The sequence below is a fragment of the Eucalyptus grandis genome, chromosome 11 (assembly GCF_016545825.1).
Source record: "Eucalyptus grandis isolate ANBG69807.140 chromosome 11, ASM1654582v1, whole genome shotgun sequence".
NCBI classification, from domain to species: domain Eukaryota; kingdom Viridiplantae; phylum Streptophyta; class Magnoliopsida; order Myrtales; family Myrtaceae; genus Eucalyptus; species Eucalyptus grandis.
The window spans coordinates 47,802,118-47,814,899 of record NC_052622.1 but is presented as its reverse complement, the minus strand read 5'-3'; the positions used below and the strand labels follow the sequence as shown (position 1 = coordinate 47,814,899).

Here is a 12,782-nt window from a genome sequence, read left to right as displayed (position 1 = left end):
GGTCAAAATTAAGCTACTGCTTTCTTGGAAATTTAAGGAATACTCTGGGTAATCAATGGGGACGACCAAAAGTCATACGAAACAAATTTGTTCATTTATTTAGTTTTGGTGCGGGACCGCGGGACCGGGGAAAGCGAGGAACCCGGGGCGCCTTCCAGGCGGGTGCCCGGAACGCCCCCGCGAAGCTCACCGAGTCAGCAAGCCGTTTCCGTAACGTAAGCCCCAAAGACCCCGATTTGACTCGCCCCTTTGACTCATCATCCCCCCCGGTCCAATTTTTCCACGCGCTCTCCCTAAAAACAATTAACCTTAAAAGGATTAAACAACAATTTAGGACAATTTAGGACGATTTAGGACGGTTCAGGACGATCCCCGATAAAATAAGGAACGACGAAAATCGAAAATCTTAAACATCATTCCCTTCTTTACCCACACTCCCGCACGGAGCCAGAGAGCCAGAGAGCCAGACACAGATACAGAGAGACGGACAGACATCCTCGGCAGAACCCCGAATGCGTCATCGTCATCGGCGGCCCCAATCGAAGCCCTGATCGCCGCCGTACATGGTTCTGCAGACCGGCGCCGCCTCCGCCGAACTGCCGCCGCGTGCCCCCAGGATGGCCGCCGCTGCCGCCGCCGCCGCGCCCCCAGCGCCCGCGCCGCCCGAGGAGAGGCGGATCGAGGACGAGCTGTCGCACCCGATCATGCTGTCGGAGCGCGTCCGCTCCGCGGTGGACGAGGCGGAGTCGTTCAAGTCGGAGTGCTCGGAGCTGGGGAGGCAGGTCGACCGCCTCTCCCAGATGCTCCGCTCCCTCGTCCGCTTCACCACCTCCGCCCAGTCCCTCTACGACCGCCCCGTCCGCCGCGTCGCCACCGACGTCTCGCGCCACCTGGAGCGCGCCCTCGCCCTGGCCCGCAAGTGCAAGCACCAGAGCATCCTCCGCCGCGTCGTCACCATCACTAGCGCCGCCGATTTCCGGAAGCTCGGGGGCCTCCTCGACGCTTCCGCCGGGGACCTCAAGTGGTTGCTCAGCGTCCTCGGCTCCGACGGTAAGGGCGGTGGCGGTATCGAGCTCTCGCTGCCTCCGATCGCGAGTAATGACCCGATTCTGTCCTGGGTCTGGTCCTTCATCGCCTCGATTCACATGGGGCCCTTGCCCGATCGAATTGAGGCCGCGAACGAGTTGGCTTCGCTCGCGCGGGACAATGACAGGAACAAAACGATTATCGTGGAGGAAGGCGGCGTCCCCCCGCTGCTCAAGCTCCTGAAGGAGACTTCGGCTCCCGATGCTCAAATAGCCGCCGCCACCGCGCTTCAATACTTGGCCAATGATCAAGCGAGGGTGCAGGCGATTGTGAACGAACTCGGGGTTCAGACTATTGTGCAAATTCTCGGGGATGCGCCCATGCGCGTGCAGATTCAGGTGGCGAGCTTGGTGGTGAGTATGGCGAAACACTGCCCACTTGCTCGGGAGGATTTCGCTAGAGAGAATGCTATTCGGCCTCTGGTAACGCTGTTGTCGTTTGATATGTTCGTGGATGATCCTAAAGCTGGGAAGCCTATGCAGAGTATTCATTCCATTGTCCAGATTAATAAGGAAAAGGAAAGTAAATCTTTAGGGAAACTGAACAGCCATAACTCATATTCGGATGGTAGTAGGTCGGGAAGTCATAAGAAAGACCGGGAGAATGAGAAGCCCGAGGTTAAAATGAGGCTGAAGACGGGCTGCGCTGAGGCATTGTGGATGCTTGCTAGAGGGAGTTTGTTGAATAGTAAGAAGATTACAGAGACAAAGGGGTTGCTTTGTCTGGCGAAGTTGTTAGACGAGCAAGGTGATTTGCAGCGTAACTGCTTGATGACTATTATGGAGATCACGGCTGCAGCGGAGGCTAATGCCGACTTTAGACGCGCGGCTTTTAAGACCAACTCACCTGCTGCAAAATCGGTTGTGGATCAGCTCTTGAAGGTGATGAAGGAGATAGACTCTCCATCCTTGCGAGTTCCTGCGATTAAATCCATCGGCTCGCTGGCTCGGACATTTCCAGCTAGGGAGACTCGTGTTCTTGTGCCACTAGTAAGTCAACTTAACCACTCGCACCAAGAAGTAGCAACTGAAGCTGCTATTTCTCTGGAGAAGTTTGTATGTCCAGATAATTTTCTATGTAAGGAGCATGCGAGGGCAATAATCGAGTCTAAAGGTGTTCCACCTGTGATGATACTGCTAAAGGGCAGTGGAAGGATGCAATTGCATGGGTTGTATCTACTCTGCTACCTTGCAATAAGTTCTGGCAATAGCGAGGCCCTGGAACAGGCCAGGGTGTTGACTGCCCTGGAGGGAGCTGATCGTTCAGTTGCTGCCCAACACCCTGATTTGCGAGAACTGATTAGTGATGCAATTTATCACCTTAAGATGTTCCATGCGGGCGGCCATCCTCAGAAGCCGTCTTACTTGGTTGAAATATAATGAATGAGCCACTGGACCTGGTGATTTTCAGGGCTGTTTTATTCGGATCAGCTTCGCTTGTATATGGAGAAAATTCAGGGTATAAAGATAATGTTCATTTTGAACAATGTAATCTGCTGACGGTAGCGATATGTTTGCCAAAATAGAGACCTTAGTTTGTGCAAACATTCTTTAGTGAAGCAGCATAGTCCTGCTGTCCTTGCTCTTTTTTGGTTGCATTCTAAGGATGTTGTCTCTTTTAAAGTGGGTTATGTGGTGATTCAATGTTTATAGTCTAGATCATGAGCTAGTGTAATTTTGGACTAGGGATATGAGTGCTACTTTGGTGAAATCTTAGATTTCAGATGGTGTTTAGATGGAAATATGCTACCGTGTGAATACTGTTTACCTGAAGAGTTAGTCTATGTTGAGCAATTACTTTTACTTTGTCTCCAACTGGTTTGAGTTGTCTGCATCAGAGATAAATAATCATCAAGGGAAGAATTGCGTTGATTTCTTCTTTAGCATTTGAAGTTGCTTTGGCATTGTGCTTAGAGATGCTGACTCGGTTTTGCTTTTCTTCCTATTTTGCCCTTTCCGTTCTATCTCTTCATTTGGTGAGAATGGGAGCCATTTAAGGCGTTCTGTATTTGGGAGGGTTTTCAAAAATGTGTATCACGTATGAATAGTCAGCAGTTTTTTTGGTTCCAATTAACTCTTGCACCATGGACATCCTGCATCTATCAATCCGTTTTTGTTTGTGGCAAAAAGATTGGCTGCATCATGTGCTTCTTTTAGAAGTCTTTCAGAAATCACCTGTGCAGGATAATAATCTTTCTTTGGTTGAAATGCAATTTGTTTTTTTTTTTTTTTTTTTTGGTAAAGGGTTGAAATGCAATTTGTTGCTATTTTGACTGCCCAACAACCATTTTGGTGCTAAGATAAGAAAAGAGTCCTCGGTCATGATGAACTTTTTAAGTTTTCATCATTGATCTTGCCTTTTCAGATTTGTTAAGCCAGGATACAAGGCTGTCAAAGGAGTTGTGGTGATGGCAGAGCTCAGCAGCATGGCACAAAACCGTGTTCCTGCTTCTCTGAGTTCATCGCAGTTAGAAAATCACTTCTTTCCTCCATTTAGGGGAATTTTCTAATAGTGCAATCTGTGGTTTGAGCAATCTTTGGGAGAAACTTGACTTGCAGCTTGTAATCTGGTGTAATCTGGTGTAATCTGTTGAATCAGCCGTTCTTTTTGGTTAGAAGTAAACCTTACTAATGCTGCGTTTACATCTATAAGGTGTCACTTGATGCCCTTTGAATTAGATAAAAATTTCATTATGCTGCAATAACCTGTGTAGCTGGAGAATCCTGGAAATATGCAATTGATTTACATGTAACTGCTCTCATTGGCCGTGTGGATTTTCATGCATCTTCTGGGATGTGAAACTTGTGGAAAGGATGCATTTTTTGAGTTTTTCTATTGTACGTTTCAACATTGTGACAGGCCGATCTATGACATGTAGACAAGACACCTTACTTTCCTACTTCTACTTGCATGTAAATGGCAAATACACGTTGTCATCCAGACGGAGAGGTCTGCCCAGTGACCATCCCATAATAAGAGCCTCCTGGGACTAGATATCTTTCTTGAAGGATCTTATTACATGCATTGTTCCTCGCTATGAATTACCTTTCCGCTGCTTAGAGGGATGGTCTTCTGCCTCTGGTTCGTTTCCTAGCATGGTTACATTAGCAAAACCATTAGTTAATTGCTGTTTATTAAAAATGTTAGCTCATTACTTTCTGTTGATTACATTGCAGTCCTGCCTTGTGTAGCTTCGCTCTCTGCTTACCCTAGAACTCTAGATCTGGGTTTTGGGAGAGAGCCCTCAAAGCCAAATGGTCTGAAGGAAAGTCGCTAATGGTATTGTTGCCAATGGGACGGTCTCTATCAGTGTGAAGTTTTGATACAGGAACCCTGTCAGGTTTCTTACCATGTCGAGATCATCCACATTTGATCCACCACCAGGCGCCATCTTCAGGAGTTTATGAGTGTATATACTCTTGCCACTGCTGTTCATTTAGATTTCTTAATTGAATTAGCCAAAAGATGGGGGAGAGAAAAAGGGTTTGCTCAAATCCATGCCGTCCAACCAAATTTGGTAGCTGATGGGTGTGACGGAGGACAGGAACGAGAGTGACAAGGACAGGGAAGACAAGAATATAGATGAAACAAGAAGGATTTTCCTAAAAGACGCCCCTCGCTAATAAAATCAAAATGCCAGATGTAGCGAGTAATCCTCACTGAAACTTTAATAAAACTTCCTTATCAAAAGATTTCTCTTGACGAGTTTCCATCGGCTGGTAGATTAAGCGGGGCCTCTGGGATTTTGCCCCTAAATTCTCACTCCTTCGGACGAGCCCGTCTTGTTTTAGTCAGAAATTGGTCCACCTGAAGAGAGTTGAAAAGAAGGCCCAGCTCGGTCAATCCTAAAACATCCAGTTACCCTCGTTTGTCATAGAAGAGGCTGGTCGCTCCAGGTTCAGCCGACGACACAAAGCCCAATCATCTTTCAAGAAGAAGAGACAGCTGCATGCGTACCATACCACTACACCCATACATAAACATCGTCGTCCCTTTTCCAATCATCGATGATCCGCTCAAAATTGGAAAGAACGCACAGGCGAATTCTGGTAGTAGTAGTAGTAGAGTAAAACGTACAAGAGATACAAGATCACTCGTTTAGCATTTAGGATGTCGGCATGATGGCTTTGTGCCTCGGTTTAGTAATGTCCGGTTTTTGCAGTGGACCATATGCATCAGACAGCAATAGGATTCAGGTATGTTCAAACTTATGGAGTCTCTTTCCATCAATACACCAGTACGTTTCTTGCTTAATGGTTTCCAACTCAACCGGTCGAATAAGCTGCAATTTCTCCTGGCATCCTTTCGTCTCTCTCGTTTTCGGCCCCCAAGATAATAAAATTCGTCTCTCTTGTCGTAAGTAACTCTCGTCCTTAAGCAAGCATCAGGAGATCAGAGAATTCTGCTTATAAATTCATCGAGGCAAATCTATGTGTATAAATAGCATGCTGGTTCTTAGAAATTATAGTTATGTGTTTGTGCAGTGGGAGGAAAATCATCTGGTTGTGCATCACTCGCTTACGGAAGTGTCAATTTCTTCGAAATGCTACGAAGAAACCGAAGGCGACCATTCATGTCAAGCACGACCAACAGGATTTATAGTCTAATTGTTTGTTTTGCAATTACACAACTTCGTAGAAGTTTAAAGATCTTAGGTCTTACGAGCCCCGGAGAAAATACAGGGACCAAATAAGAACGCTGTCAAAATTAGTTCAGGGACTTTAATGTATTTGTCTCCAAAATCTTTCATTAAAATCTTGGCAAGTTCATGATGCTTCCCTAAGGGCATAGTGATTTACGGTTTTTATAGTAAACAGTTCATTGAGAGCCGAAGCTACAAACTCTTTGCAACTTATCATGACATGATAATGAAAGTACGAAGAATAGATTATTTTCCTAATACAAAGTCAAATATGAGCACAAAAATACTAAATGATTCCCATCTTATTCATTAGCTCCGAGGGTATTGTAGAGATAAACCTTGTGAATTTTCTCACCAATTGGGTTATCTTACACGGTATACTAAATTACAAGAAGTTGGAACAGATCAGAAGCGTTTGTATATCAGGATTAAGCAAAGCGACGTATAATCGTGAAATACTCCCATAAATTTGTCGAGGCAGGTGGCTTTAGGGCCGGGTTATTACATGAATATTATTGACCTAGATAAGTTATTAACATTTCTAATGTGACTAAAGGCTCCATTCGTTTTGCAGAAAATAATTTCTGGGAAAACGTTTTCCGGATTTTCCGGCGTTTGTTTCACGGAAAATGAATTCCTTAGGGAAAATGTTTTCCAAGAAAGAAAAAAAGTCTTCTAAATTAGGGGAAAATGTTTTCCACTTTTGAAAAGTGAAAAATATTTTCCTCACTTAATTTCTCTTATCTCACACCTCTACAAATCATCACTTCCTCCTCCCCTTTCTTTTTCTTATTTTCTTTTTTTATTTAAATTATTTTTAATTTCCTTTTCCTCTTCTATTTCATTTTTTTTCTTTGTTTCCCATCTTCTTCTTTCTTGGCTAGTCGTCAGCCATCACCAAGTGAACCTTGAGCTCGCGCTCATCAATCTGGCAAACCTCAAGCTAGACACTCGCGCTCGCCAATCTGGGGAGCGGCAAGCCTTGTGCTCATCGGCGAGCTCGCCGATGGCCGATGTGGGCCATCGCCATGGCCGGCGACCAGCTAAGAAAAAGGAGATGGAAAACAAAGAAAAAAAGAAAAGAAAAAGAAAAAAAGAAAAAAAAATTAATAATAGATTTAAAAATTGAAAATAATTAAAAATCAATTTTTTAAAAAATATGAAAAATCCATTTAAAAAATAAAATAAATGAAAAAGATTATATGAAGGAAATTATTTTCCTTATTGAACACAAAAAATGTTTCCCACTTCATTTTCAATTTTTATCCGAACATTGGAAAATAATTACATTTTCTACAAAACAAATGGAGCCTAATTAAAACATTTCTACTAAACCATTAACAAGCATGAAGAAGCTAGTGTGACTATGTTCTCTGTATCTCTTGCACGGGAAATATACAAGATTATAAGGCTTCGTTTGTTTTGTGGATAACATTTATCAGAGTTTCGTTCACTTACGAAAATGAGTCTACGGATTTCCTAATCAAAGGACAACCTATGCTTGAATCCAACAAAATGATTCCCTCTTTAAAAGATTGCAGATCATTTTATAAAAAATAACTAAGTATTGGTTCTTAAACTTGAAAGTCTACATTTGAGCATGAAAACCCTAGCATTGATTCTTGCGTCCTTGCCGTTTAGGACTAGGTCTCTGATACCTTGCCTGAGTCCCTAAAGCCTGTGCTTGGGTCCATCAAGATTGGGACCACATAGCTAGGCCTAGGCCCCCGGCCCCCTCACCCATTGAGGTTGGGCCCAAAGCCTTGGTGCCTATGCCTGGTGCCTCAACACTTGGGCCCACAAAGGCTAAGCTCGGGATCTTGGTAACCAACTTCGAACCCCCAACACCTAGGCTTGGGTCCACAAAGGCCAAGCTCGGGATCCCAATACCTAGCTCAGATTACCAACATCTAGGCTCGAGTCCTCAATGCCCAAGTTTGGGTCCCTAATGCCCGAGGCAGGATCTATTGAGGCCAAGGGCTAGGGACATTGGTGCCCGTGCCCAAGTCCATCAAGGCCTATTTTCCTAGTGTCCATGCCCAAGTCCATCAAGGTCAAGTCCAGGATTTTGGTACCCATGTTCAGTTCCATCAAGGCTAGGCTTGACATCCTAGCATTGACACCCCAGTTCATCAAGGCAAGGCCTAAAACCCAAGTGCCCATGCCCTAATCCCCAGTGTCCGAGTTGGGGTCCATCAAAACCAAACCTAGGACCTGGTGCTCATACTCGATTCCTCGACCATTCATGCTCAAGTTATTAACGCCCAAATAGTGTATGTTTTATTTAGAAAAATAATATTAGATTTTCCATACCAAACAACGAAAATATGTTTTTAGTTCATTTTTATGTTCAATCAAACAACGGAAAGTATTATCATTTTTTACTAATTGATTTTTGGAAAATGTTTTTCGGAATTATATCTTGTTTCGGAAAATAGATGGAGCAAAAAAGAGAATTAAACCGTATCAAAGGGTGTCCAAAGTGGCAACATGCGAGGCTCTGGAGAAGAAAAATCAAAATCGAGCTCAATTAGCGTGTTCTTCTATCTCCGACCCCCATCACTATAATAAATAAGTACTATTATTCCTCTTCCTCTTGTCCCCATCAATACGGTCAAAATAGCAATCCTAATCCATCTTCTCTCATGCTAAAGATAAAACAATTCACCAGGGGAACCACCGAATAAGGGTGGAGATCCCTCCCCCCTTGTGCATGTGGTCTCCAATAATGCCCACAAAAAAAAAAAAGAAAAGGGATCACGAAAGCAAGATCTTTTAGTTAATGAAATAATCAAAATCCGAAGCGCATCAATACCGGCACAGACTACAGCTACCCGCCAAGCTCAAGGTTCAGAAGCTCGTACTCTACGTGTTACGATGCCATTGACTCAATGCCGTCTCCGATCCCAAGAAGGGTTTCTTTAAGGTGGGGGAGTTTGCTCAATACAAACTGGAAGAGATAAGGTGGAACATCTGCCCTTTTTCTTTCATGGCCACCGCACATTCTCGCCCCCATAAAAAGTTAAAGACTCCTCTACTTTTTTAGTGTTAAACATTCTAGTTTATTCGGACATGTATGAGAGGAGGCGAGTCAATTATTGGTGAGAAGCACTTGACAATGAAAAGGGGTTATAATAATGGTGGCATGAAAGTGAGTAAAAATGCATATCTTAGCTGGTCCATTCAGCAAGAGCATAGGATTCTAATCTCTCAAAAGGGCCACAACCCCCAAAAAAAAAGAAAAAAAAAAGGGCCTCTTTCCACATGGGTGCCGTACTTTTTTTTTTTGTCTAAATCAAACCCATCACCCAGAACCTTTCCCCACTAGCCATCCATTTGAGCACCAAGGAGTCCTAGGTGGGTTAGGCAAGTATGTATACATGCATGCATACATGCATGTGGGACATGACTCATGAAAGAGAGAGAGAGAGAGAGAGAGAGAGAGGGGCCAGAGAAGTAATGTAAAGAAAAGGGTTTTGATGATTATGATGGTTAAGAGAGAATAAAAGGTGTGGTAGCCGTAGGAGGGTTTGGTGGGGTTCCATGGGTGCGACTGAGGGTCATGTGGGGCTTCGTCCCAATCAACATCAGTGACGAACCCAGCATCGATCTCTCTTCATCATCCAATCCCACATAGACGACCCCTTGAAAAGGATCTGCCTTTACCTCTCTCCTTTCGAAAAGGCTTTTGGGCCACATTCACACTCGCAGTCCTCTATTTGAAGCTCAACTTTGACTTGTGGCTTGAACGGAAGGGAAAGACAACTCTCTCACGCATCATCATCCCACTGAGGGATGAGAGAGAGGGAGAGAGAGAGAGAGAGAACATCTGCTGCACAAACTCTTCAGCGGGCGAAAAGAGATGAGAGGTCTATGAGTTGAAAATGTGGATTTGACCCAACATATGTTTGAGCTCTCTAGGAATTGAAAGCTTTGCCTTTTGACTGTTAAGGCATCGAAAGCGAAAAAGATCTATCTGTTTTCCCTCTCTTTTGAAGCCATTAACAAAAGCTTTGGTTCTCCTTTTTATCCCTTTTTCTTGTTTCCTCCTTTGTTTTTGCCAGTTCTTCTTTGGTGAATGACCCATATTTTTGAGTTGCTTCTAGAAATCCCACTTGCTGTCAGAGTGGGCGTTTCATGTCGACTTGAACAAAGATAAAGATGATAGGTTACAGTCGTGCATAATGTAAAAAGCGATAGTTTACGTAATTCTTCAGCTCGGAGCGGGCAATATGGAAGCAGATCGAGAACTCTTGAGAATGCGCTATGTACGGAAGATCCAGAATTTCTTGGCCGTATCAACTCACCAAACTTGAGAGAAGCCTGAAAAAGATGAGAGAGAGAGAGAGAGAGAGAGAGGGGACCAAAGGCAAATTTCGCTATGGAAACTCGATGCCTCCTCCTATTTCACCAAGTAAAGCCAAGACTGCTGCTACTTCGCGGGGAGACGGCATTATATGAATCTGTTCGAATTTAACAAGCCAAAGATTCAAACACCGCCTGGTTTTCTTGGAAAGAGAAAGAAGGAAACTTTGCCTAATCGCGGATTTTATTGAATGAAAAATGTTATGTACACATCACTAGCCTCCACTAGCTACTAACCAGACAATAGCATACAAGGACAAAAAAGAAAAAAGAAAGAAAATGAAGAGAGAGAAAAAGAGAAATGATAGTTACGGGAAAAGGTAAAGAAAATGAGCAGAAACTGGAGTCCATAATACAACCTTTTTAACAACTACACAAATCTCTCCCATAATCAGTTAGCCCTTTCGGCTTTGCGCATGAACACGCTCTCCAAATCCGGAGGGTTAAAGAACTCCCTAACTCCGTCGTAGCGGTACTTCAAGGCCGGCTTCCGCTTCCTCGGGGCCGGCGGCGGGCACGTGAACTTAACCGGGATCCTCGCCTCTTCCCCCGTCGGGGTCGTGGAGAGTTCCTCCTCCTCGCCGCCGCAGCCGCCGTCGTCGTCCCACTCGCCGCGGCTCCGCGAGGAGCCGGTGTATATCGGCTTCAACGGGGAGCGCAGCGAGATCCCGGCGATGACCCACGTCGCCTTGCCCTCCATGTCGAGCCCTTTATCCACCTGGTGGCGTTTCTCTTGGAACCCCATGATCATAAATACGCGCGCCCCGCCCGCCCGCCTGCGCGTCGCGACCCAAGGGAAAAACGGTGGTGTGGCAAAGAGGAAAGACTTTGAGGAGAGAATAAAACGAAGGAGGAGGAGGAGGAGGAGAATAAAGGTGGTCGGTCTTTTTCTTTGTGGGTGATGATGATAGGAGAATCGAAGAGAAGGAAAAGAGATGGAAAGTCCGCGCAAAGAGCGAGAGGCGAAGGAAGGAAAGGAAGGAGATGGAAAAGGGTGTCTGGTCGTTCGGGTGAAAGGAAAGGGAGCTTATAAAAGATGGGAATTTTTGAAAGATCAGGCGCTAGAGAGAGAGAGAGAGAGAGAGAGAGCTAGCTTTAAATGAGGAAGAGCATATGTTCAATGTCTCTCTGTATATACCAGAGAGATCAGAGAGAGAGAGAGAGAGGGGAGGGAGATGGAGAGAACCCGAGGAAACTCGTGACATAAGCAGGGGGAGAAAAATAAAGAAGACTTTTTTTATTAATGTGATGTGTGAAAGAGGAGCGAGGGAGGGACGGGGGGTTGCCCGTGAATGTGGCTGACCGGGCGGGCAGCAGCAGCAGCAACAGATTGACTCGGATTTTGGCGCCAAATCTTTTGGGGGAGAGAGTGGTGGGAATATGGGGATCACCAACAGTCCCCCCCTCCCAAACAAAAAATAATATTCCTTTCCCTTTTCCACCATCATTATCCCCTTAATTTAATCCCTATATTTTTTCTTTAGTCTCTCTTTCCCTCCCCAGCCCAGAAATTTTGGGGCTCATCATTGTCCTTTGCTCTTATTAAAAGGCTTTTCGGTAATTAGGTTATTTATCATTTCGATTTCATTCTTTGATGAGCAGGAGAATCGGAAAATATTGGAATCAAATCATTTAAGGAGAATCATTTCGATATCAGTTTCAAGAACAGCTGATTGAGCTGAAGAATCTTTGGTCGGAGTGATTTCTGACATGATTCATGAATCGGTCCCGTTTAGAAATGGGCTGAATGACTGGTAGTTGCCGCTGACAAATGCTCAGTACTAAAACATTAGCATGGTAGAGTTATAGGCACCTCAAATTTCAAAAGAACAAAGCTAACATCTATGTCAAGACACTGCAGATCTTGACATTCCTGAGATTTGTTATCATTCAACAAGTTGAAAACATTTTCTATCGAACGGTTTTTCTCGAGCTCATCGAGCAACGACGGTAAATCATTTACCGCCCAACTATTTTCTTTTCCTCGCTTAGTAGACATGAATGATCGTCATTTTCTTTCACTGGAGAAAGATGCCGACCTTACCAACTGGACACGACGTGTTCAATTTCTAGAGGGCCGGTAACTCTAGGACAACAACTATATAATGCGCATTAGCTAATCTTTTGTCTGAACATTACTCTGCCTTTTTCCTATTAGTGAATTATCTACTCTTTAATTTTTCACTCATCATTCCTCACCTAAGTGAAACCTGTACCTTCAAATCACTCCTGAACCCGGTGGATCAAAACCTTGTCATAGGTGCTGGACCCAAACAGCATAAGCATCAAGTTGCAGTCCGGTCGGTTACGTCCTCATGAGTCCTGATGCTTCTGATAAACGTGCTAAAGTTAAAAACGGGGTAAAATGTCAGGTTGTACTAGCCTTACAGCGCCCTTTGCTATTGGCCACTGCGCTAAAACCTAATCATCGTTACTGTGTCCAGCACCACCGACCAATTATATGCTACTAATGTGGTGGGGCACTATGACAGAAAAACAATCCCTTCGATCTGACACTAATCAACTTCCGGCAACTGGCTGCATTTGCATCTTTGCCGAGCTTAGCTGGTGCTCACGATCGAACCCTCCCTTTTTCGTTGTCCCTGAGTCAGTCCGAGATCTTCTCCTCCTTCGCTTCAAAACCTTGTAATCGAGAAACCCTTTATTGCGCTTTGAAGGGTACTTTTGA

General features: G+C 44.5%; 2 protein-coding genes across 2 annotated transcripts; one reads left to right on the top strand and one right to left on the bottom strand.

The window, feature by feature from the left end:
* The first annotated feature begins 379 nt into the window (after nt 1–379).
* On the top strand, nt 380–2,957 carry LOC104433511 (ARM REPEAT PROTEIN INTERACTING WITH ABF2). Its single transcript, XM_039305649.1, has one exon. The coding sequence runs from the start codon at nt 564–566 to the stop codon at nt 2,463–2,465; it is 1,902 nt and encodes a 633-aa protein (XP_039161583.1). The 5' UTR covers nt 380–563; the 3' UTR covers nt 2,466–2,957.
* Nucleotides 2,958–10,259: 7,302 nt separating this feature from the next.
* LOC104433512 (cyclin-dependent protein kinase inhibitor SMR6) lies at nt 10,260–11,287 on the bottom strand. The gene has a single exon (XM_010046282.3). The coding sequence runs from the start codon at nt 10,842–10,844 to the stop codon at nt 10,485–10,487; it is 360 nt and encodes a 119-aa protein (XP_010044584.2). The 5' UTR covers nt 10,845–11,287; the 3' UTR covers nt 10,260–10,484.
* Nucleotides 11,288–12,782: the final 1,495 nt, after the last annotated feature.

Excerpts from the sequence above, each read along its gene's own strand:
- LOC104433512 (XM_010046282.3), bottom strand. The coding sequence starts at position 10,844 with ATGATCATGGGGTTCCAAGAGAAACGCCACCAGGTGGATAAAGGGCTC.
- LOC104433511 (XM_039305649.1), top strand. The coding sequence starts at position 564 with ATGGTTCTGCAGACCGGCGCCGCCTCCGCCGAACTGCCGCCGCGTGCC.